The 25763-nt window shown below is 32.9% G+C and overlaps 1 protein-coding gene across 1 annotated transcript in view; it reads left to right on the top strand.

Annotated features, from left to right (window-relative positions):
- Positions 1-25763, top strand: part of LOC125057126 (GTP-binding protein REM 1) — a 109891-nt gene that overhangs the window by 68204 nt on the left and 15924 nt on the right. Inside the window, exon 2 of the mRNA XM_047660607.1 lies at positions 727-942. Coding sequence (XP_047516563.1) covers positions 727-942 — 216 coding nt within the window. The remainder of the gene's footprint in view (positions 1-726; positions 943-25763) is intronic.

A 25763-nucleotide genomic window follows, 5' to 3' on the forward strand; every position in this document is an offset into this window, starting at 1 on the left:
GGGGATCTGTGCATTAGACTGGTTCTGAAGCTATTGCAAATATTATTGGCTTTCGCCATCGCACATATCCTAAGTACAAAGAAACCGAGTTCTTGGAGAACACTTGAGTGCCCACCACCTATGGAAAGCCGGGTTTATTCATAAACCCACAATGTATGGGTACAAATATAGCTCAAACGAAGGGGCGAATTTGTGAGTAAACATTCATTGACGTCAAATGATTGCAGCTGCTCTGACTCATGCACTTTATTGTATGAAAGTAAGCCAGACGATTTTATTGGTCTGAAAGGAACTGCTTTGAAAGGAAACCACGTTTTGTGGGCAAGAAATCGATGTTTGCGCTTAAACGTAATTATGCAATTTTATTCAAATCGTTTTCTGCCTTGCGATTCTGTAACTCACTTTTCGAACTCCAACAGCGGTTTTCACAGCGGCGGTCGCGCTCAAATCAGTCGTGAAGCATCAATCGCGATCGCAAGGCTGATCTAAAAACTCAAAAATATGTGTTGTAAACAATTTGTTGTTAAAAGTCACCCTAATGTAGCACATATTTATTGAAAACATACAAAAGGAATTAGTAACAACATTTAAATATTCACAACCAAATAACTACACAAAGTGACATTTTATAAAATTTTAGTTGTTTCTAAAGAAGATCTGCTCACAGTGACAGTTAAAACTAAATATAAAAAGACAGCATATAAAGTATATTCATAATCTTTACAGGAATCGTGAATCGAGGTGACTCCTTCCGGCGCCGTCGTTCAAGATCCGGAAGTCTCGCGCCAGCATCTCCCGCCCAATCTGCTCCTGAGTCCCAAGAACGGAGGCCGGTCGCATTGCACCGAGTGGCCATGGTGGGCGCTCAGGGAGTCGGAAAAACCGCCTTAATCAGCCAGTTCCAGACTAGTGAATGTATCAATGCGTATGACAGACAAAGAGGTAAGGAAACTTCATCATTATTTAAAAGAAACATGAAAAAAACGTGTGTGTACTTAGGTACATGCGTTAGAAGTTATACTTCTTTGGAGTAAGATAAAAAAAATCTTTTTAAAAACTTTATCTTTCGCCTTATTTGTAGAAAAACTTATTCTACGTTTGTAGAAAAAACGACACTATCAGTAGGAAAAAAAAGATATTTATTAGGTACATTGAAAGTTTTATTATAACGCATTATCTAGTTAAATAAAATTTATTTAAACATCACAAAACAATTGTTTCTACATAATTAAAGAATTGGATATTTTTATTTTAAAATGTTGACTTTTTTGCTATCTTCAAGGTGTCGGTTTTTTTTGTGACGGTGTGCGCGGGCATCGTATAAATTTACTCTCATCATTTTTCCCTAACGCGCTAAATGAAGTATAACTTGAAAAATGCTATTAAAATTGAAGTTTATCGGATAATGTAGCTAATATTATATAAAGGGCTCGATCTTTAAAATAAAAATATTCCTTTAGATCTAATCTTTGTTGGAGTAAACATTGAACGATCCAACTTTGCGCCTTGACGTAATATTATATGAAAATTGGTTCCTTCTAACGTAAACCAATTTATATTATATTTATACGTTCTAAAATAATGTGTATGCCTAAAAATACAAGGAAATATGACATCACAAATTTAGCACACATACACATATTAGAACATAATTTCATATACTGTATGCACTATGCATTTTATAAATGTATCCTTCTTAGATGCGTAAAAGCAATTTCCACTGCGGATATCAATTAGGTACGATGTTGAAAAGACTTTGTTATTTCTCAATACAAAACTTATTTTTTAAAGCTCGCTAAAGAAAATTTTGCAGAAAATTTAACAGAGTGAAAAGTGTTCGTTAATTACAAACCTTTTAAAGGCTGCCTAATTATGCAACACAAAAAACTTGTTCCGTTCAGCACTCCATTTTGTTACATAATGGTAGGGGAGCCCAAGAGGGGATTTCGGGATTTACTAAAGCGCGGCAGATTAATATATAGGGGGATACCTTGTACCCGGTTAAGTACCTCCACAAAATATGAGGCCCATATATAAGGCCGCACGTGAAGGAGACAGGATCAGTTTAGTAAAAAAAAATTGACCATCAGAAATTCCCGAGCGCGTCAGATTAAGGTAGGGTGAGTTAATTACATCCTAAAAAGTGTATATTCCACTAATCTGACAATTTGAGAGTGACGGAAAAAAAGGGGAGGGCAACAAAGTTGTAAAAAAAAAACGTCATCTCGACATTCTCGAGCGTAGCTAATTTTTTTTTATTTTGAAGGAAATAATTCAAGAATAATGAAAAATATATAATCTGACGATTTCCGCAAGCCGAAATAACAAAAATTCGTCGATAAAGTTAAATGCGTGCAGCTGCGTGATGCCTACATTTCCTTAAACCGATCGGAATCTACTAAACGGCGTTCTAAATATTTCCCTCAAAATTACATTTCCTGTGAATTTGAACCGATTCGGACCGATAGATTTTGAGAAATTTTGAAAAATCTTAAAAAAATAAGAAATATTTTTTTTTAAAGTGGTTTCTTTATCGATCAACTTCAAAAACTAATCCGCCTTTGAGCTTGAAAAACCACGTCGATCGCCACCAAGCTGGTCAAAAGCGGTTGGTTCGTTCGAGAGATATCGTACACGAAAGAAACCCGAAAAAGGGTTTTTTCGGGATTACTCCGAAATTTGTGGTTCGATCAATTAAAATTGCAAAATTATTTATGAGGATGATAAAACTGCGTCGAATGCCGCCAACCGCGTGAAAATTGCTTGATCCATTCAAAAGTTATTGCGGTTTGAAAATTCCAAAAATAGTGTTCTATGAAACTTCTATCAGACTTTCGAGCTGGGAGAGCTCAAATGCATAGAAATGTTATTTCTTTGAACTCAGCGAGCTCAAAATATCAATTTTAAGCGCCCAGGAATGGAATTAGCGGGAAGTTGCAGGGATGGCCCTTTAGGTGAACCGTTTTTCTATTTTTTTTTTGGCAGATCAGGCGAATCCCTCTAGATAATCGTCAGATTATGAGACAGTACGTTTAGAACATAAAGATGAACCACATATATCTTAATCTGACGCGCTTGAGTATTTCAAAATTGCGATTTTTTTTTGCAAATTAAGAAAATGGCTGTGGGTTTGCGTCCCATCGAAATCGTCAGATTAGTGAATGAGAGCTTTTTTTTGGTGCACTTAACACTCCCTTAGAAAATCTGACGCGCTCGATAATTTTTTTTTTTTTTTAATTTTCAACCCTTAAATACAACCACCCTCATCATGCAAACGATCAGATTAACATACGTACATTATTAAAAATACGTAGGGCATAGATGCTATCAATATCTGACGCGCTCGAGGATGTCCATGCAACAGTTTTTTTTTACATATTTAACTATCTATAGCCGCTTCCCCCACCGATGAAAAGGAATTTATCATATAACATTTTTTTCTTCTTTTTATCTAAGCTTTGCATCCCAATAGGTCTCTACGACGCTCGAGTAAATCCCCATTTAGCATCGTGGGCTCCCCTACCATAAAGGAGAACTAATAATACATAATATACGAAGAGCTTTTATTCAAACCTAACTGTAACTTATATAAGTTAGAGTATCCAGAAATTTTCTACGTATATAAAGTTGATAGGTTTTTTGGGTGGAAAGCGCTAATCTCATAAACGAAGGTTCTTACTAGTATTGAAAAATTATGTTTTCTCCAAATGATTGTTTTGTTATCACACTAACGCGGGTGAATTCGAGCGTACAAAGTATTATTATGGGTATTTAAGGTCAGACCTTAAACATACCGAGATACTTTTAAAGGCCGGCAACGCACTCGCGAGCCCATGAGTGTGTCTATGGCGGAGGTAACCCTTAACATCAGGCGAGCCTCTTGCCCCTTTGTCCATAATAATAATTGTGTTTTTTTGCGTTCAATAAAAAAAACCTGAATCCAGGGAAGATATGTACAGAGTACCAATATTTATTGTTATATGCAGATAGAAGATTTTAGTAGCAGGGCCCACAATAGGCCTGTTAAATGGCAACTATTACCGGGAGCTCATAACTTGTTCGGAGATGCAAAGTGACGTATGCTTTTCCCAAATCTAATAATGTTGTGCTAATATATTCTGTTCAATACTGATAAAATTCACAAGAGTTATCCATTATTTGTTATGAAAGGGTTTAGTTAGTTTTTTATTATTTTCTATTGAATTAGTGTTCATGCTGTTAAATGGTAGACGGTAATGATAGGTAGTTGAAATAAATGTATAAACAAAAAGCTAGACTTTTATGTTGCAAATTCTGATATACAACTTGTAGCTTACCAGCCAGACTTTGAGTTATGTATTATGTATATTTATTTATTAATTTACACTTCGCTACATTTGTAGAAAAATAAATAATACAAACATACAAATTATAAGGCATGCAACAGGCGGCCTTATCGCTAACGAGCGATCTCTTCCAGGTAACCCTAGCAAGGAAATGTAAAGTGCAAGAAATGAATACCAAATCTTATAAATTATACAATCACCAACCATAATCTAAAATAATAAAATAAAAAAAAATAAAAAGCTAATCTCACGGATTCATGAATTGCGATGCAATACAAAAGAATATATGTAATAAGTGTGGTCTCATGAGTATATAATTGTACGGTGTACGTATAAGCTACACTAGATAACTAAATATTTGAGAGGGTGAGGCCTAATAACCTAACAACCCAACGGATCCCTAAGCCCTGCAGATGTACTTAACACAAAAGTTCCGTCTCAAAAACTAAAAACCCCTGAAGCCAGTATTCCTAACACTGCATAAATAACATATGAAATACACGAAAACTATCTTACATTAACTATTAAGTAAGAAAAGAGCTGTGTCTGTGATTGCGTCGCAGTTTAGAAACAAATGAAAAATATAAATGTCAAATCAATGGCGCGTTTCGCTTCACTATGATCCGTCTTTCGATTAATTATTTTATTCACAAATGGCGCTACTAAAAAGTCTCTTAGATTTCTAAATATCTTGACCATTTTGTTGTTATCAGGCAAGCAGGAAGATCTATAATTATCAAATCAGTATGCAAAATACTGTATAAACAATTTTAAAAGAGTAAGTATGGATTTTCTTGCCCATTGCCATATGATTAATTTTTTTTTTGTTTTTTAACATGTAATTTTACCTTCAAAAGTGCCTTTTTAATAAATGATTTGACTTTTTTAGCATGCCCACGTTAGAGCGGGTTTTTAATGCGTATAAAGAAAAGTCATTTGATTCGCTGCCGTGATTCGAATGCCAGTTCAGGGATAAGAATCTCACGCTTACGACATTAAACCAACACTTCATTTACAGCTTTTTAACTATTTATTAGCGCCATTATAACCACTTGTTTCTCAGATAAAACAATATTTTCGATGCCATATACAAAATTCTAAATAGCAATTGCTAATATAAACAAAGCGATTTCAAATAAAAACTGTACAAATTAATGTACGAATAAAATGTCTTGATTTTGTAAGTTTCTTAGAAACCGCGTTTAGTCTGTGGCTTCGTAAACAATGTTTATTGGTTTTTAATTGGCGCAGCTTTCTAGAACTTTACATTTAACTGCCGAGTCAAATTGTTATTTCTTATTTGATAAAGTTTAGACAATGTTAAAATTAGCTAATTCATTTGCTATCATGCAATCCATGAAAAGATTTAAAAAATCAGTGGAGCAATAATCTTTTTAGGTTGGGCCTCATATTTCTGTATCTGTTTCATGATCATTTGTTAATGTAATAAGTGATTAGGCTCTTGTGCTTGACACACGCCGTCGACTTTTTGGGTCTAAGCCTAGCCAGTTTCCTCAGAGCGAATGTTAAATGCGAACATAGAAAGAATGTCCTTTGGTGCATTCAGGAATCGAACCTACGACCTCAGGGATGAGAGTTGCACCCTTGAGGCAATAGGCCAACACTGCTCCATGATATATACCTCACTATATTCGTTTTGGATTTGACGTACTAAAGTTTAGCGCTAAATCTCGACTCTGAATGTTAACCCTTTGCTTAAGAACGCGTCCGGGTGATATTAACACCTTAAACCACAGCGGGTGTCCGTTTTTAAGTCTGTTTACTTAACAAAAAGTAATTTAATGCTTGTACTCGAGATAATTACTAGAAAAGCGTTGCAATTAATAATTAGCCTTCGCTTGCAGCTTTGTCCGCGTGGTTTGACAATTATTAACCTCTTCAACAAGTCGTCATGTTTCAATCATGTTAAAACTATTATAAATGAAACACCTAAATTATCTTTAGGAATTACACTATTTTAGTAAAACACTATGCACCTTACAAAAATCCGTTCCGTTTATTAAGTTTATCGCGTTCATACACAAACAATATTTAAGGATAAATCACTCGCTCACATACCCTAAGAAATCAAAGGTATATTGACTACGCATATGCCATTAAAAATAAAATACAGAAGCCTATTAAAAAGCGAGGATATTTTGGAGGCTTTCAACATCAAAAGGTTATTAGACCTTTAATAATGAACCTTAACCACAAAATAGCTTGACTCGTTAAAAGCGGATTTTCTCTAATAACATACATATATTTCTTAAAGTGTATTTTATTTTCCTTTGTTAAGTATCTAGTGATTGAATGTTGACTGAGAGAAATTTGAATCATGTTTATTTATAATTTGTTTCGTATTAGATTTCAGTAATGCTTTCGTCAAATTCAGCTCTGTATATTTATGTTTCGAAAAGAAATATAGAAAAAAGTTTAGTACACATAATATAAAGGATGTTTAGTTTAAAAGAAAGTGTACCACAGTAGGATTCCCTGTGTCGTGGGCAGCTAGTCTCGTCCATTTGACATATATATATATATATATATATATTTACGGTACTTCACAGTCATTTCTCTGTAACTTACAACTTACTTTTGGGCAGCGTTGTTTATGATCGTGTGGTCGGCGGTATTTGTTTCCAAAAAAAATGGCAAATTTCCTTTAAGTATTAGAAGTATTGCTTCATTGTCCAATTTTGAAGTTGAGTAGCGAAAAGGTTATATAGGATATATTAAAGAAAAGTCATTGTTGTTATAGCACTACGTTCATCTTGTTTGGACGAAGCTAAACAAAATAATCTATGTTATCTTGGTCCATATTTCTCCAACCATACGATTAATTTGGTACTATATTTTACTTATCAATAAATAAATTTTAAGATTGATTATTTTCGTATCAATAGATTAGTAAAACTTATATCACCATATTTAGAGCAGTGTTAGAAATGACTCTCAACCCAAAGGTTGTATATTCGAAGCCTGGCTAGCCTACTAACCAACTAGCCTAAAAATGGCAAGGAAACATTTTCAGAAATCTAAGGATGGTAGCGCCAATCTACCTATGTGCACTTTTCTTTTTCATGTTTTTTTATTATTGTACTTTTCACTGTTTACATAATATATGTATGTCTGAATTGCTTTGCTTTGTTCCATTAATTTTTTTCAAGTAACTATAAGTCTTATGTAGTTTTGCACTTCTTGCGCTCACCTTATCTATTTTTCTTTTCACAGTGGTTACCTCGAAAGGCTGCCAGTTGCCCTCCTATTTATTTAATTGTTTTAATAGTACTGTTTTTCTGGTACAAAAATAAAGTGTTAATAAATAAAAAGCGAAATAATTTTAAAAAGTTTTTATACATTTCCGCTTATATTAAATTATACTTGTGAAATCAGGACTGGGAAATAAAAATAGAAGGTTGCTTGTGCCTTTGAAAATTCTGTAATCGCATGAATTACGCGAATTTTAAGGTAATGTTAATTATGCTCGTACAAACATTTGTTTTGCCTTAAATCTTCTATTGCGCTGTTTTTGTTTAGGTTTTATTCAACCACGATAAAAAATGTGTATCATTTTATAATTATGTATTTTTAAAAGAATTATATTATTTTTTTATTAAAATATTTATTGTAATAACTTTTATTATAATATAGGTTTGACTCTTTGAAAGCTCCTTAAAAATTAAGAAATTAATTACAAATATATTTTCCCACCTAAACGCTTGACTGAACTGGAGTTTAATTTTCTCGGAACATAAGCAATTGAAATTATGAAAATGATTTTTTGTTTTATAAGTTTTATATGAAGAAACGATACTATGATAATAACATTTGTTCGTTTGGTGCCCTGATAATTGACTAGGGCTACTCTCAGAACACTATACCTATTAAATTACATATTTAAAACAATATTTTTTTATATCTAGGAAAATTAGATTATAGCTAAGGTCCATAATAAAAGGGTTAAAAATAAAAAAAGCTAAATCGACATCCGTCGTTCCACAACTGAGCGTTTTTAAGGCAGTTTTTGCTGCGCACCACCACTATGTGGAACCAGCTGCCCACTGAAGTATTTCCAAACCAATTCGAGTTAGGGTCCTTCAAGAACGTTCTTGGTACGTACCAATTCTTAAAAGGCCGGCAACGCACTCGTGAGCCCTCTTTGAGAGTGTCCAAGGGCGGCAGTTTCCCTTAAAATCAGGTGAGCCTCCTGTCTCCTGTTTTTTAAAAAAGGTGTATTTTTTTTTTAAAAGGTGTATTTTTTTAAAAAAAAGGTAAATTTTGTTTTCACTTTTAATAAATTAAATAGTTAAGTGCCATGCCAAGTAATATTACGAGGTTGAATCGCGATTTTACGAGCCAAGACATTTCTGCTCATTAAGGTTTCCACAGTTTTATGACCGCCGCAAACTGAAAGTATGACTTACTTGACTACGTAAATATTTAAAAAAAAAGTATACGTAAGCAGAACTCTCAAATCGTCGCAATAATTTATCAATTAATTTACTAGCAGTCAACTCTACGTACCGCTCGTGTAACTCATAGTGCATTATACTCAACTTATAAATAGTATTGCTAGTATCCCGTCTCCAATACATTTCTTTTTCTGCGTACATATTTAACTGGCTCATACGGTGAAGGCAAACAGTATGGGAAAGTCTCAAAGTCGACGGCATGTGTCGGGCGCAGAAGGTTATTACGTGCTTATTATGAAAATAAATCAGTAAATACGGAAATCTGAGGTTGTAATGAAGGGTTGTAGCCGCACTAATTTTTATATTTTTAATTATCTAGCAGACTGCTCAAAGGCAAAGGCTACGACTCATTGACGACTCATTGGTCTAGTGGTTAGTACCCCTAACTGCGAATCCATGGGTCCCGGGTTCGATCCCCGGCTGAGACGAACATCGATGTGATGAGCATTTGGTGTTGTGCTTAGGTCTTGGGTGTTTAAATATGTATTTATGTCTGGGTCGATCTTCTTTTAAACCTACAATTTGATAAAGCTTTAGCTCAATTTTTAAAATAAAACTATAAAGCTTTCTTGTCAGTTTATATATATATTCTGATAGCAGATTTTCTATTCTATTGGAAAAAGTGGTTTGCCGAGATGTTTACAGATTTTTGTACGATTTTCTAGGCCTGAAAGAAAAATTCGACAAAAAAATTTACTATTTCGGCACGAAATCTTTTATTTTATTCTATCGAATACTCTTTGTCAAATAACTTGTACTTTTGTAATACATTAATTAACTAAATGAGCTTTTAGAAAACATATTAATATAATACATTTGTATGTATAAAATATGTTTTATTCGTGACCTAATACCACTCCGTCACATTTTCTGCTAATATAAATGTATTTTTTGCTATAAATCAATTTTTACTATCATTTAAAAATAAATACCAATATCACAGATAGCAATATAATCAAATAATATAAATATAAATTTTAAATGTTGCACTAGTCATAACAAAATATATAAAAGACAAAAATAATTTTCCTATCAGGAGACAACATCGTGACGGAGTTTGATATTCTAGGGGATACCAGGCTGCGTTTTGGTATAAAACAGGTTTATTTTTCTAAAATAATTTATTTTGTTATACATCTTTTCAGTCTTCATCATTGTCATATAAAATAACATGAGATCGTACTTAGATAATTATTGAAATCACATTTGAGAACCTTTAGAATAAGAGATTCATATTTTAGTAAATTAAATGACTACTCATTCGTTTTAAGTAATTAAAGTCTAGTATAGCTTGACATCAAATTAACGTTTCCAAAAACATAAAATAAAATAATCATTAAGCCATTGATAGAAAGTCTTATTTTTCGAATATTGATAGTGGCTCTTCGAACTAGAAATATTGTCTCTTCCCTTTTTATTAACATTCGGAGCCTGGAGTGTTTGGTAAGAAGTACCGCAGACAGCAGTTTGATCAGTTGGATCTTTCGTTTAAAGCGTGGCGAAAGGCTGATCTTCATTGGTTGATTCATCTGGGCTGGATTATGTATACATAATATCGTAAAATCTTTTTCGGGGCATTTTAATTGTGTTCATAATATCAGTGAGCATGAAATCTTCCACATCATGAATTATATCGTCTTCTTTTTCGTTAGATAAGAACACGCCCACAGTATATATATATATATATAGGCAGAGGCTGATAAATTTAGAATAAGACAACAACGTCGTAAGAACAGAATTGTTCACAGCAACAACTAAATACCCTATGGTTTAAGACGAGTTTCCGTGAACAATTGGTGGACTTGCTTTGTTCCTTTCAGGGGCACAATATTATTTGGAATCGTTGCTGCTACCTTTTCTAAGTCTTAGTCTGTCAAAATGAACCGTTTAAATTTGTTGGCATCTTGAAAGTGCACAATAATTAGAACATCTGCAATATAGTTTCCTCTACCTACTATGGCATCACCTTGGCGTTTCATTGTCCCTCCAACCATCAGAAGCTCCTTTTCCATGCCCTGATTCAAAGAAGTTCCAGGATATTTGGCGAAACCCATAATCTTCGAAAAAATTGTTTGCCTTTAGGTAAAAGTGTGACAGAGTTGACATGTGACGTAGGGGTAAAAACTTGTTGCTAAGTCGATAACATTTAAAAGCTGACATAGAATTTATAATTTACTCATTGACAACAAAATATTTCTTATAACGTAAGAGTAGACAACAAAAAGTAACAATAATAATTATATTTTGAATCCATTACTTACGTGACGAACAAAAACACGGTAGCCGAATAAAAACACACACCTTCTGTCACAGCTTTCGAGCGATTGACGCGCTGACTTTTGATCTCATAGGGGAAAGTGTACCAAGGGGGGGAAGGAGGTCTAAACCTTCAATCACAGGCCACAAAGACGAGCGGCACAAACGCGTATTTCGAAGGACAACCCACGTGACAGAATTTACAAAATAAAACACCAGGCATTAGGAGACAAGTATTTGATATTTTTTAAATATTTTATTAAAAGTGATAAAAAATAATGGTTGCTATTGCATGATAGGCAATATATTTAGGAGCTATAAGATATTTTTATGTTTCGTGTCATCATATAATTTTTTCGTAATATTATGGATTAAACGCAAGCTTAGGTAGCGGGAGACATAGGGAATTTGTATGAGATACACTTCTGTCACGCGGATTTACTACTTTGTCACGTACTTTTACAATTAAATTATTCAATATATTTGTTATTTGATCGTGCATAGCCATTATGCATATAGTACAGTGCATGTTGAAACACAATTAAGAAAAAAATAATAGTAATTTCCTTGTTTATTTTCTCACTGATTGGTGGAGACAACTAATTGTAGGTTAAAAAGAAGAATGACCCGTCTATCTATTTATAATATGTATGTATATCCGTTGATTAGTACCCATAACACAAGCTTCACCAGCTTAGCATGGGACTAGGTCAATTGGTGTGAATTGTCTTTAAAAAAAAATAGGCAAAAATTACAAAAGTGGCACATCTCTTTTATTTATTTTTTAATTCGCAGAGTTTGTTCACTTTTATTACGAGAAATGACATAAAATTATTAATGTCTAAATCGTTTCAATGTTTTCGTTTATATCTAGAAATATATTCATCTAGTTTTATAATTTGGTATAACGTCGTTTATTTGTGATACTTGCATCTTAGAAAATACACAACCAAATTAAAAGCGTTTACCAATTTTTTTATTTTTACCTTATACAATGACACACATTTAAAATAACAATAATTGTAAAATATAAAAGCATATTATAAAATTACATTCCCGACTGCGTCTCTATGAGTTGGATAAACTCGAAAACGTCCTAACGGATGTTTGTACAATTTTTATTAATATATAGTATTATTTCTGGGGAAGATTTGAGTGTATAATTCCCTATAGTATGGTAAAATTGTGGGCGGAAGCTTATAATATAGAAGCAGTAACAATACCAGTTGTAAGAGGTGGGCATATAACTGTGAATTATAGAGAACACTCCTCTTAAGTACGGTAACATTCGTTTTTATATATATGATTGGACAATTCACACCAATTGACCTAGTCCCATGCTAAGCTGGTGAAGCTTGTGTTATGGGTACTAGGCAACGGATATACATACATATTATAGATAGATAGACATATAAAGACCTAAGCACAACACCAAATGCTTATCACATCGATGTTTGTCTCAGCCGGGGATCGAACCCGGAATGGGGTATTCGCAGTCAGGGGTACTAACCACTAGACCACCGCGTCAAACTCATTGTTTTCGTTTTGTACCCATTGTTTTCGTAGTACGTAATTAAAACGCAGGTTCGCTTTTATTACACTATAATAATGTTTAAAGCAAATTTGCAGTTTGTATAACTTGATACACGTCACTGGATAAATAGACCAGTGCCGATAATTTTTGAAACCTAAAAAAATTACAGTAGGATGAAACCCATTAGAAAAGCAGGGGAATATGATCAAAATGAAAGGAAAAATAAATTACGGTCGATCTGAGGTCGGGAAGGGGTAGGGGAGGGAGTTTTAAGGGTAAAAAACGGTTTATCTCGATTTCCGGCAAAACTAAAAGTCCTATCGAAGAAAATTAAATGGCAAAGTTGTAGGTAATAAAAAGATCTAAAACTTTTGTATTCACACATTTTTTACATAACCTCAAAATTTATGTGAAAAATTCAAAAAACCAAGTTTTTGGTTTTTAATTTTTATCTTTTACAAAATTTTTTTTTTTTTAACGAAATTTGGTGAAAACTTACCTTTCTATGTCCCAAATACGCTGTAATTTATTTGATTAAAAATATTTATTTGTTCACCTTATTTTGAATTAATATCGAAAAAACACCCTAATTTTCAATCGAAAATTCTGACGTCAAAATTTCAGCTTTTTTCAAAAAGTTGGTGTGCTTTCAGTTCGTTGAAATCTCTACTTTCTTATGGTAAAAAAATATTTATATATTACCATAGTAAATCTTCTCAGAAAACGCAAAAAATTGTATGCAGTAAAGCCCAGACACGTCATCCCCTTCCCTACTTCTCTATGAATCTTCTTTAAACTATAATCAGATGCCTATTTATTACTATTTTAAGATAACTTATATATACCTGAGTGACCTAAAAAAAAAAAATAGCCTTTAGATGGGCTAAAATTTTCGTATTTCATAGAGAAGTAAGGAAGGGGATGACCGGTCTGGGCGTTACTGCATACGATTTTTTGCGTTTTCTGAGAAGATTTACTATGGTAATATATTAATATTTTTTTACCATAGGAAAGTAGAGATTTCAACGAACCAAAAGCACACCAACTTTTTGAAAAAAGCTGAAATTTTGACGTCAGAATTTTCGATTGAAAATTAGGGTGTTTTTTCGATATTAATTCAAAATAAGGTGAACAAATAAATATTTTTATTCAAATAAATTACAGTGTATTTGGGACATAGAAAGGTAAGTTTTCACCAAATTTCGTTAAAAAAAAAATATTTTTGTTAAAGATAAAAATAAAAAACCAAATACTTGGTTTTTTGAATTTTTCACATAAATTTTGAGGTTATGTGAAAAATGTGTGAATACAAAAGTTTTAGATCTTTTTATTACCTCCAACTTTGCTATTTAACTTTCTTCGATAGGACTTGTAGTTTTGCCGGAAATCGAGATAAACCGTTTTTTACCCTTAAAACTCCCCCCCTACCCCTTCCCGACCTCAGATCGACCGTAATTTATTTTTCCTTTCATTTTGATCATATTCCCCTGCTTTTCTAATGGGTTTCATCCTACTGTAATTTTTTTCACTTTTTATTTATTTTAAAGGCTATCTGCACTGGTCTAAAATTAATATGTTAAATGATCTCGGTAAAGCGTTCTTTAAAAATACGAAATTATTTCAACTCTGCTCCTCCGACATGTTTTAAACCCAAAAGTTTACGACTAATTTCTGATTACCTTGCGTATAAGGAAAATGTCTATCAAAATTGGAGGTTAAGATACTTCATTTTTTTTCTAATACATATTTAATGCATTTATGTTATTTCTAATACATAAATACATTAAATATGTGTGCTGTTCTTTCAGCTGAAAGAACATGTAATTGAACAGAATTGTTCTCTCACACAGAAATATGAAACGCGTTCGGCTTTAGCACAACTATTTCCTGTTTGAGAATGTAGTATTCTAGAAAACCGGTACAGTTTTAGACAAAGTGATTTAAATCAGTTTACATTAATAATTGGATTAAATAGTTACAGTGGTCGTGTGTACAACACCACATTTACTAGACTAAAATTGATTTAACAAGTTCGAATAAAACAGAGCCGAATATAAAAAAAATATTTAATACTTTCTAGAACTAGGAATAATATAAAATATATACTATATAAAATATACTCATACTCCTCCGACTTGACCGATTCTTATGAAATTTTTAATGCATATTCAGTTAAGTCTGAGAATTGACTACTATCTATATTTCAAACCCTTTAGTAATAAGGGGTGTCCACCCCCAACAATTTCTTTTTTATTTTTTAGAATTTATTTTGTGTTTTTATTTTTCTATGAATTTTCACTCCAAGATCAACCCCTATTTTTATTTTTGTAGATAGTTATTTTTATTGAACTAAACAATTGTTTCCTAGAAATAATATACATGGAAAAACAAACGTTTGCCGGGTCAGCTAGTATTATGGTAGGGGAGCCCAAGAGGGGATTTCGGGATTTACTAAAGCGCGGCAGATTAATATATAGGGGGATACCTTGTACCCGGTTAAGTACCTCCACAAAATATGAGGCCCATATATAAGGACGCCCGTGAAGGAGACAGGATCAGATTAGTAAAAAAAAATTGACCATCAGAAATTCCCGAGCGCGTCAGATTAAGGTAGGGTGAGTTAATTACATCCTAAAAAGTGTATATTCCACTAATCTGACAATTTGAGAGTGACGGAAAAAAAGGGGAGGGCAAACAAAGTTGTAAAAAAAAACGTCATCTCGACATTCTCGAGCGTAGCTAATTTTTTTTTTTATTTTGAAGGAAATAATTCAAGAATAATGAAAAATATATAATCTGACGATTTCCGCAAGCCGAAATAACAAAAATTCGTCGATAAAGTTAAATGCGTGCAGCTGCGTGATGCCTACATTTCCTTAAACCGATCGGAATCTACTAAACGGCGTTCTAAATATTTCCCTTAAAATTACATTTCCTGTGAATTTGAACCGATTCGGACCGATAGATTTTGAGAAATTTTGAAAAATCTAAAAAAAAATAAGAAATACTTTTTTTTAAAATAGTTTCTTTATCGATCAACTTCAAAAATTATTTTTCAAGCTTGAAAAACCACGTCGATTGCCACCAAGCTGGTCAAAAGCGGTTGATTACTTCGAAAGATATCGTGAACGAAAGAAACCCGAAAAAGTGTTTTTTCAGGATTACTCCGAAATTTGTGGTTCGATCAATTAAAATTGCAAAATTACTTATGATGATGATAAAACTGCGGCGAATGCCGCCAACCGCGTGAAAATTTCTTGATCCATTCAAAAGTTATTGCGGTTTGAAAATTCCAAAAATAGTGTTCTATGAAACTTCTATCAGACTTTCGAGCTGGGAGAGTTCAAATGCATAGAAATGTTATTTCTTTGAACTCAGCGAGCTCAAAATATCAATTTTAAGCGCCCAGGAATGGAATTAGCGGGAAGTTGCAGGGATGGCCCTTTAGGTGAACCGTTTTTCTAAAAAAAAAATTGTCAGATCAGGCGAATCCCTCTAGATAATCGTCAGATTATGAGACAGTACGTTTAGAACATAAAGATGAACCACATATATCTTAATCTGACGCGCTTGAGTATTTCAAAATTGCGATTGAGTATTTTTTTTGCAAATTATGAAAATGGCCGTGGGTTTGCGTCCCATCGAAATCGTCAGATTAGTGAATGAGAGCTTTTTTTTGGTGCACTTAACACTCCCTTAGAAAATCTGACGCGCTCGATAATTTTTATTTTTTTTTTCATTTTCAACCCTTAAATACAACCACCCGCATCATGCAAACGATCAGATTAACATACGTACATTATTAAAAATACGTAGGGCATTGATGCTATCAATATCTGACGCGCTCGAGGATGTCCATGCAACAGTTTTTTTTTACATATTTAACAATCTATAGCCGCTTCCCCCACCGATGAAAAGGTATATATCATATAACATTTTTTTCTTCTTATTATCTAAGCTTTGCATCCCAATAGGTCTCTACGACGCTCGAGTAAATCCCCATTTAGCATCGTGGGCTCCCGTACCATTATATAAATTTGAATATATTCCTCATGGTATTGATATCTTACTTTGACTTCATACAAGTTGTTAAGAAGGGACTATGGGGCATGTGGTGTCGATTTCAATCGGAGTTTGTAATTTGTTCCACGTCTCTAGTGGATTGTCATTTGACCGAATGGTTCAAGTGCGATTGATTTTCTATAGTACTGCTCTATTAGGTCAAAAACGAGAGTTGAAAGCAAAATAAGGTGCCGCAGTCATTCACCGCGGTTGTATGTCTAGGCTCTTTAGGTAGAACACCTACTAACTTGATCTTATTTAGTATACCTCTATCACAACGTAACAGTACAAATGTATGTACCTGAAATAGAAATAAACAGTACTAAAGCCCTTCAATTTGAGAAGTTAGAAGCACACAGAACTAAATTTAAAGTTAGAAGCATTTCAACATATTTTTGAAGTTATACTTCTTTAGGCGCGTTATGAAAATTTGATGAGAGTGAAATTTTACGATGCGCGCGCACCTATGACACAAAATTCGGAGTGTGATTATAGCGTGCGCAATCTACAAAAGAAATAGAATATAAGCTAACTTCACGCATATTCTATTTCTTAGCTTAGCAGCTTAACAAGAATTTTGAATATCCATGACAATTGACATCTGACATTGACATTTACCTTTTAAACAAATATAGGAGTTTGAATTATTGTTTAAAATAAAAGATTATCTATGTATCTAGTTATTTTCATTATACAAGTGCGAATTTTATATGTGCGTCTGAATTATAATCAGAAGTGATTTAAATTTAATATCTAAATCAAAACTAATTAATATGATAAAATATTTGTGAAAAAACTGTGCCAACCTTCCTGAGTGCTTCAATACAATTGAGGTTAACTATCCGTAGGTATTATCGAGTATTATTGTTGATTAAAACTGAAACATGAACCATTATTCATTGCTTATGTTTATTGCGTTTGTTACAGCAACGTTTTAGAAATATTCTATATACCTATCAATAATTGAGAACAAAGATTTAAGCACGAATACTAATAAGGAGAAAATGAAGGCTTGGAGCGATATAACAGAGAAGTAAACATTTTAATAAGTACCTGCATCTCAAAAAAATGACCACATTATTTAATCAAAACATGTAATTTTTCAGATTTAATCTAGCAAATATAAGGACAAGAGACAAAAAACAATTGATGAATCAGTGGAAGTGCACTAAATTGAATACAAAAAAAGAGTTGTCATCTTATCGCCGTGAAACATCTAAAACTGGAGGTGGAACAAAGCCACCATCACCTTCTCGAGACACAATGGATATGGCAGAGATGATACCGCAACGGTTTGAAGTAGATTTCAATGAATTTGATTGTGATGGTGTCGACGTAGGAATGTTAATTATAAATATGATGTATGGTGATGTTCAAGGTTCAACCTTTCAAGCATAGGCATATGCTCACAACAGTACTTTATTCCCCTACAGGTAGTTAGAGATATTGTAATACCTCAAAACATCCATGTTGCACTTGTAGTACCGAAACTCTGTCCAGCCAGAAGTGAGCCCATTCCCACTTATAATGGACAGTGGGTATAATACACCTTAATACCTGAGTGCGAACCACTCACCATGATACTTAAATTAATAGATGTTATTTATATATTTCAGGATATTACAAATAAAATCATTTTGGAAACAATTGATATCCCAAAAGCCAACAATGACAAGGTAATAAATCAGTTTTGACATAACTTGAATACTAAAAAAGCCAAACAAAGGTGTGCACAACAGTGACAACATAACTTAACAATTTCATTATTTTGTAGGATTAAAGAAAGGTTAAAGAAAATCATGTCGAACTGAACAACAAGAATCCCCAAACAACTCCAAAGAAACCTACAAGGAAGACACCGGTATTATATTTAAATTATCTCTATCTCTAAATAGAATAAAAGAAAGTTGCTATCCAGGTCTGTAGCATGTGCTACAAATTATATTATTAACACATTTATATAATTATATTAATATAAATGTGTTAAAAAATTTATAATATGAATTATAAAAAAATTTAAGTTTTGCATGGACAGAGCTTAAATTAATATTCTCTTATTTGTTGCAGAAAGCAAGTAGTAGTTTTAGTTTTGGAGAAGCCTCGTAGATGCACAACCAAGTAATGATTAATTTAAAATTACAAACCGAAATTCTGATGAAGACAGTCACTTAAAAATAAATAGTATAATGAAATAAAAATGTTTTAAAGATAAATAGTGTTTTATTTGTTTAATGTAAGAGAATAATAATAAATATTTATTTAATTAATTTTTCAAATGTAAACTGAACTTTATTGACTTTAATGACTCCTTTTCCAGTCTTTGATTATTTAATTGTAATTAATTATTTGCATGCAATCAAAAACTATTTTTAATAATGCCAAAGAAGTATAACTTCTTACGCGCGTACATAAGTACACGCACCCTTTTTTTTTTTTTAAAGACAATTCACACCAATCGACCTAGTCCCATGCTAAGCTGGTGAAGCTTGTGTTATGGATACTAGGCAACGGATATACATACATATTATAGATAGATAGACATTTAAATACATATTTAAACACCCAACGCCTAAGCACAACACCAAATGCTCATCACATCGATGTTCGTCTCAGCCGGGGATCGAACCCGGGACCCATGGATTCGCAGTCAGGGGTACTAACCACTAGACCAATGAGTCGTCAAATCAAAGTTTTGATGACCATAAGTGTATAATGTGTATAGGTAATATGATTAAATTATTTTTGAATTTAAATAAAGAATACACATTACAATACATATTTAATAGACTTTTTTACGTGTTTAATAAAATTAAACACTTATGAACGCGCCTGTTTGATCGTTTAAATTGAAAGGTGGAAATGGAAAACAACAGCAACGTGTGATTGTGATTGGTCAATAGCAACAGTCCAATCACAAACACACGACACCATTCATCCTTCCGATTCACTATTGGTCAATTAAGCGTCGTTTCGTCTTTTGTTTTATATTCTCTCGCCGGGTTGAGTTTGTTTGTATGAAGTATAAAAACTCTGTACTCATCTAAGTAGCAAAGTTTTAAAGATAAAACCAGACCGATACTTGGATCACTTTACAAAGTGTTGGGTGTCGTGTTCCGTTGAAACTTTTATACTTGTTTGTTAAGGAATTTCATTACAGAGCTTAAGTTTTCGAAGCCGGATATTCGTTTCCAGGGCCCGAATAATTGAGACCTCTGTTTAATTGCGGCGTTTGGTTTTCAGAAAATGTTAATATTTCATTTCTCTTGAATTGAAAAAATTAATTATATCTTAAAAAACATCCGCCATTTTGAAAGTATATTGCCAAAATGGCGGATGTTTGTAATGTTTAATCAAGATTAGTTTGATTAAATAGATGCCTGAAATAAAGATAAAATCAAAAGACAAGAAAACAATATAAAAATTAATATGAATAAAATATTCCTTTGAAAGATATGTGTTAGTTAATTGAGAAACTTACTATATGATTATATCAATAGAAAAGTTTACACCCTATTTAGACTTTCGAAGTTAGCGGTTTCACGGTGTTTAAATAACTAAACTTTCTTAAAAAGTTTATCACACTCAAACATTCCGCTGGCTCTATGACCCAAAAAGTGTTCCAGCGCTTGCTGTACTGCCCTGCGATTCTGTAACTCACTTTTCGAACTCACACAGCGGTTTTCGCATCGGCAGTCGCTCTGAAATCAGTCGGGAAGAAGTCATTTTATGATTTGGCATTCTGAAAAGGTGGGAGCTTGTAGTTTATTGTTTATTAGAATGCCAAATCATAAAATGACTGTGTGAGTTCGAAAAGTGAGTTACAGAATCGCAGGGCTGTTCCACTTCTAGCCATTTGCTTATGGCTGCACGTCCTCCACTCTGGAAGATCCCGCGGTACATAGAGCGACCGAAAAGTTTATCAATAAAACATATTTCTTTTACAAGCATGGTTTATCGATGTACCCTCCAAGTTCTGAACTCAATTATCAGCTTGCCCCAACTTGGTATAATGACATTTTCGGATTGATCCAATTTATGCTTAGAAGAAATTCCCACGTGAATCTTATTCAGGAGCTTATTACAAACTTCTGACCTTTGGCTACACATTTTATTGAAAATGTTTATTTGGTTTTGATGTATTTTTATTTTATATTAGCTGCCCCCGCGAACATACTTTCTCCTTAATGTAATTTTACCTTTTTAGTACATTTCAACATGGAACATTTTGCTATGCTACCCCAGAGAGTTCGGTTTTCTGGAATGAAAACTTTTTAGGTTTTTCTGTCAATTTTTCTCTATATAAACCTCAGAGTTCAAGTCAAAATATTTTAACTAAAAAATAAACAATAGGGGTTGATTGTAGAGGGGTGATAATAAAGGGTTGTATATATTTGTGTATCATAAAAAAATAAAAACAAAATTGTCATTCTTAAAAACACAAAACACACGTACTTGTAAGCCTAGAGTAGGCCAACTTAAGTCAGGTAATAAGACATTGTTTTTGGAAAAAACCTCTAAACATAAAAAGTACCATAAATAATGGAGACACATTTATAAAATGGTTACCAGTAGTGACCATATTATGCATCTATCAAAACATTCTATCGGAATAAATATTTCCGAACACGAAGTCCATAGTAAATCGAATAGAGTTTCCAAAACAATCATAACTCCATCTCGCTAGGACTGGTATCGAAACAAAATGGAGAAAAACATATTTTTTCGATTGGATTTTTCAGACGTGTTTTACGTTCGCATTCACAACTATCATTTTGTTGTAATCTTCTATTATATAATATTGTATATGTGTCATGTTTAACTATTTCGTAGGTCGAAATTGTAACACAGGGTAACTTGCGTATCGCGTAATTAAATAATCATGCTTTAAGCTTTAAATCTAGTTTATGTATGTTACCATTACAGCACCAGTACAATAAATCGATAAATAATAAAATATTGTGATTCGGAAGATTCTACATTAGTTTTAACCGACTTTCAACTATTAACTAAAAACAAACCAGTGGCGCTACAACCTTTTAGTCTGGGCTTAAGATTTTTGTATCTGATTCATGATCATTTGTCAATCTAATAGGCAAGTAGGTGGTCAACCTCCTGTGCCTGACACACACTGTCGATTTTTTGGGTCTAAAACAAAGCGCTTTCCTCACGATGTTTTTTCACCGTTCGAGCGAATGTCAAATGCGCACATAGATAGAAACTTCATTGGTACACAGCCGGGGACCGGACCTACGACCTCGAGGATGAGAATCGTAAGCTGAAGCCACTAGGCCAACACTGCTCACACCATTATTAACTATTCTTCGTATACATACCACATTAGCGCATACAACACTTCTTAATCTATGGATTCATAGAAATTCCTGATCCTGATATTGAAAATACATGTCTAATGAAATGTCAAAATTTGTATTTCTTTTTAATACCACATGATATTTATCACATAATTTCCATAAGCTAAATTTTAAATCTTAAATTTATTAAAAGGTCGATAAATGATTGAACGTAGCAAAACATAACTGCTGCCAGCACTCGTAGCATAACTACTTTGGATTAGATTAGTATAAAAACATGAAAATTAATTAGAAGTCACCAAGTTCGTTGATTAACATAAAATTAATTACGTAGCACTAGCGGTCGCCCACCAGTGGCCTAACTAAACAAACGCCCAACACAAACGTGACTTGAAATCGTTTAATTATTTGCCAAAAATACTATTGGGAAGATTACAAATAAAACCTTTTTGATAGAACTTTTAATGTAAAAAACAAAAAACTATCGCGTAGAATATTATTGATTGTGTAACCATAGATATAATTTTATATCTATGGTTACATGACATGAAAAATATTATGAATCTCTGGTCGGCCCAACCAATGCATTGAATACCTAGTCTCACTAAGTGGTAGGTGTTATTGGATCTCTCTTTAATCAAGTTTTAGATGCGTCACAAAGCCATAGAGAGAATTAATTTATTACTCGACTCGAAAAGTAAATCTTTTTATTTCGAATGTAAAACATTTCTTTTAAAGTGAAACTTTTATTACATCGTCTCAAACTTTTTCGTCTGTGTGTTGCATGTCGTGTGACGGTCGGCCGCGGAGTAGGGATAAAGTGAAAGTCCAATATGGCGGCGCCTATAGTTCGCAGCAGCTGACCGTGTCGTGTATAGACTATTATTTAATATGTGTATATATATAATCTAAATAATTGTTAAGTATTATGTATGTCGTACTCTCTAAGACACAGAGTTCAATAAAATATTAGTTGGAGACTCAGTCTACTTTTATTATTTCCTATTATCATTCCAATTTTCCAAATGTAAAATTAACATTGATAAAGCGATTTTTATACCCTTAATGGAATATTATTCCAAATTTTTTTAGTTAAATGTCTATAATGTGAAAAAAAGTTTCACTTTTACCGTGGTTTCATAAAACCACACAATCCTTTTCTTTTTCTATGCAAAGAAAATATATATTAGCTATATACTAAATAAAAGGTTGTAAAAATCGTGCCAGTTATCAGTTACCAACATATACATGTGTATTTTTCTCGCAAATATTTGTATTGGTCAAAAATTCTTCCCCTTACATAATGTTTTTTGCAGCCAAAGCCAATCACTCGCACTTCTCTTAATTGGATAGAGTTTAATATTCGTTGTCATGTTGATGGGAAACCTGTCAAGCACATAGTAAATTGCTTCGGATCACGACGACAGAACATGATGTGCAATCATGAAGTAATTTAGCTTCACGCTTTTGTCTTGTAAGGTGTTAGAAGATTAATATACTGATAATACTAAACTGGCAATTTGTGTGAATAATATAGGCACATGTTCTGTACCTAAAATTTTTAGTAATATTTATTTAATTATGATAATGTTTGTTTACCTATGTAGAGCAATGTTCGACTAGTAGCTTCATCATGCGACTCTCATCCCTGAGGTCGTAGGTTCGAAACCCGGCTGAGCACAGATGGACTTTCTTTCTATGTGCGCATTTAACATTCGCTCGAACGGTGAAGCAAAACGTGAGAAACCCGGCTTCCCTTAGACCCAAAAGTCGACGGCGTGTGTCAGATTGAAAATATTGTAGCGCCATTGATTTATTTTTACTATTTGTATATAACATGAGTTGATACGTCGGTGGACGGATATATTGTGTTCTACCGTCACATATTTCTGTTAATTAAAAAAAATGTATTGACGCATGAATGCGTTAGCGATCCGACGTTTTTGTACCCAATTCCGACATAGTCGAATTGTTTCGTGATATTTACCATTGCATTGTTCTTTAATGCATGTATTGTATACAATAAATTAAATAAATCTTACAATAAATTAATTAAAATTTTTGGTACCTTAAGTTTTATCCTTTACTGACACTATGTAATAACAGTGTCATCAACATTTGCCGGATTTATTTCTGTTTCATAATATTGTTATAATCAATGTTTTGCCTGCAAGAGTTAGGTTATTGAAAAAAAGTCAATACTTATCACACTTGTATATGAGTAAAGAAATAGATATGAAATGAAATTTAACAGTATTCAGTTACTTGATTAATAAATTCTACCTTTAAATAATAACGAAAGTGTTCTTGCCGTGTTTATATAATATATTCAATTTAAATATTATAGTCATCTTATTACTTGAATATAATTTTAAATCAGACATTTATGAGTTCTAAAATATTTTACTCGAATACTGTCAATTTAGACTTAAAGTTTAACGTATTTAGTTAAAGTTTAAGTTAACTAAACGATTTCAAATCTTTTTAGTAGCGAAAGTTGGAGTTTTTAATTAATGTAACTTTTATACATGATTTTATTTGACAGAAAGTTTCAAATCCTTATAAAAACTTTTAATTTGATTTAGTTAACGAAAAGATGACCAAATTATTCTAGTACTAGATATTGACAAAATGTTTAATTAGAATCTATAAAAGATTAAATAATCTAATTCCGCCACCGTCAAAACAAATAATGTGTATAATCAAAATACTAATAATGTAATTCTTATAACAACTTTTAAAACTCTTCTTCATAAATATTTCTTAACCATATCCTATCCTGCTCAATTGTAACTTTTGTAATAGGTACTTGTATTTCTCATTCTTTTGTATTGAATGAATCCTAATTAGCTTTTTATTTTATTAATTTTTTTACATTGTTTTAGATTCAGTAAGATGGTGGCTCTATAATTATTTTTTATAAAATTTGGTTATTCACTTCTTGCCCTATACCCATAATATTTTTTCGTACTAGGGTTGCCTGAAAGTAATCGCTTGTTAGCGATAAGGCCTTATATTTTTTATGTATTATGTTATTTGTTTTTCTATAAATATAACGAAGTGTAAATAATTTATGAAAAAAGGTTGAGCAGCGCCCCTGGTTACTTTGGGAACTAAAAAAAATGTAAGTGCGTTAAGTCGGTGGCGGTTGTTGCAGAACATCCATCGTTCAAATAAATGAAACTCTTTCTAAGTGTCAACTGGATGTAATCGTTTAAAACAAGCACTTATAATTAACATAAAATTAGGTTGGGACGCTAGACTAACAAAAAAATAGCTTGGCTTATTCATGGTTTCTTAATCTCATCATAATATCTATAAGGAATATAATAGTATTGACTTTTTGGACATCCTCGGAAACGAGTATATTACAATTTAGGAGTGAATGAAAAACAAAAGGGCTCATTTATCACTGACGTTTTACAATTTATTGGCTACAAGTGTAACATGATTGTTACCCTTTAGTTTGCGATTCTATATTAACTGAAATATATATGTAACTCAAGTCGGACGTCAAGGCAAAATACAAAATACCATCCGTATCACCTCGACGTCCGTCGTTCCACAACTGAGCGTTTTCTAAGACAGTTTTTGCCGCGCACCACCGCTATGTGGAACCAGCTGCCCACTGACGTATTTCCGAACCAATTTGACTTAGGGTCCTTTAAGAAAAGAGCGTACCAATTCTTGATAGGCCGGCAACGCACTTGCGAGCCTTCCGGCAATGTAAGTGTCCATGGACGGCGTCCTTCTCCCCGTTTGCCTCCTATTACATTTAAAAAAACTTATGTTAGGTTAC

The sequence above is a fragment of the Pieris napi genome, chromosome 16 (genome assembly GCF_905475465.1).
Source record: "Pieris napi chromosome 16, ilPieNapi1.2, whole genome shotgun sequence".
Classification (NCBI taxonomy): Eukaryota; Metazoa; Arthropoda; class Insecta; order Lepidoptera; family Pieridae; genus Pieris; species Pieris napi.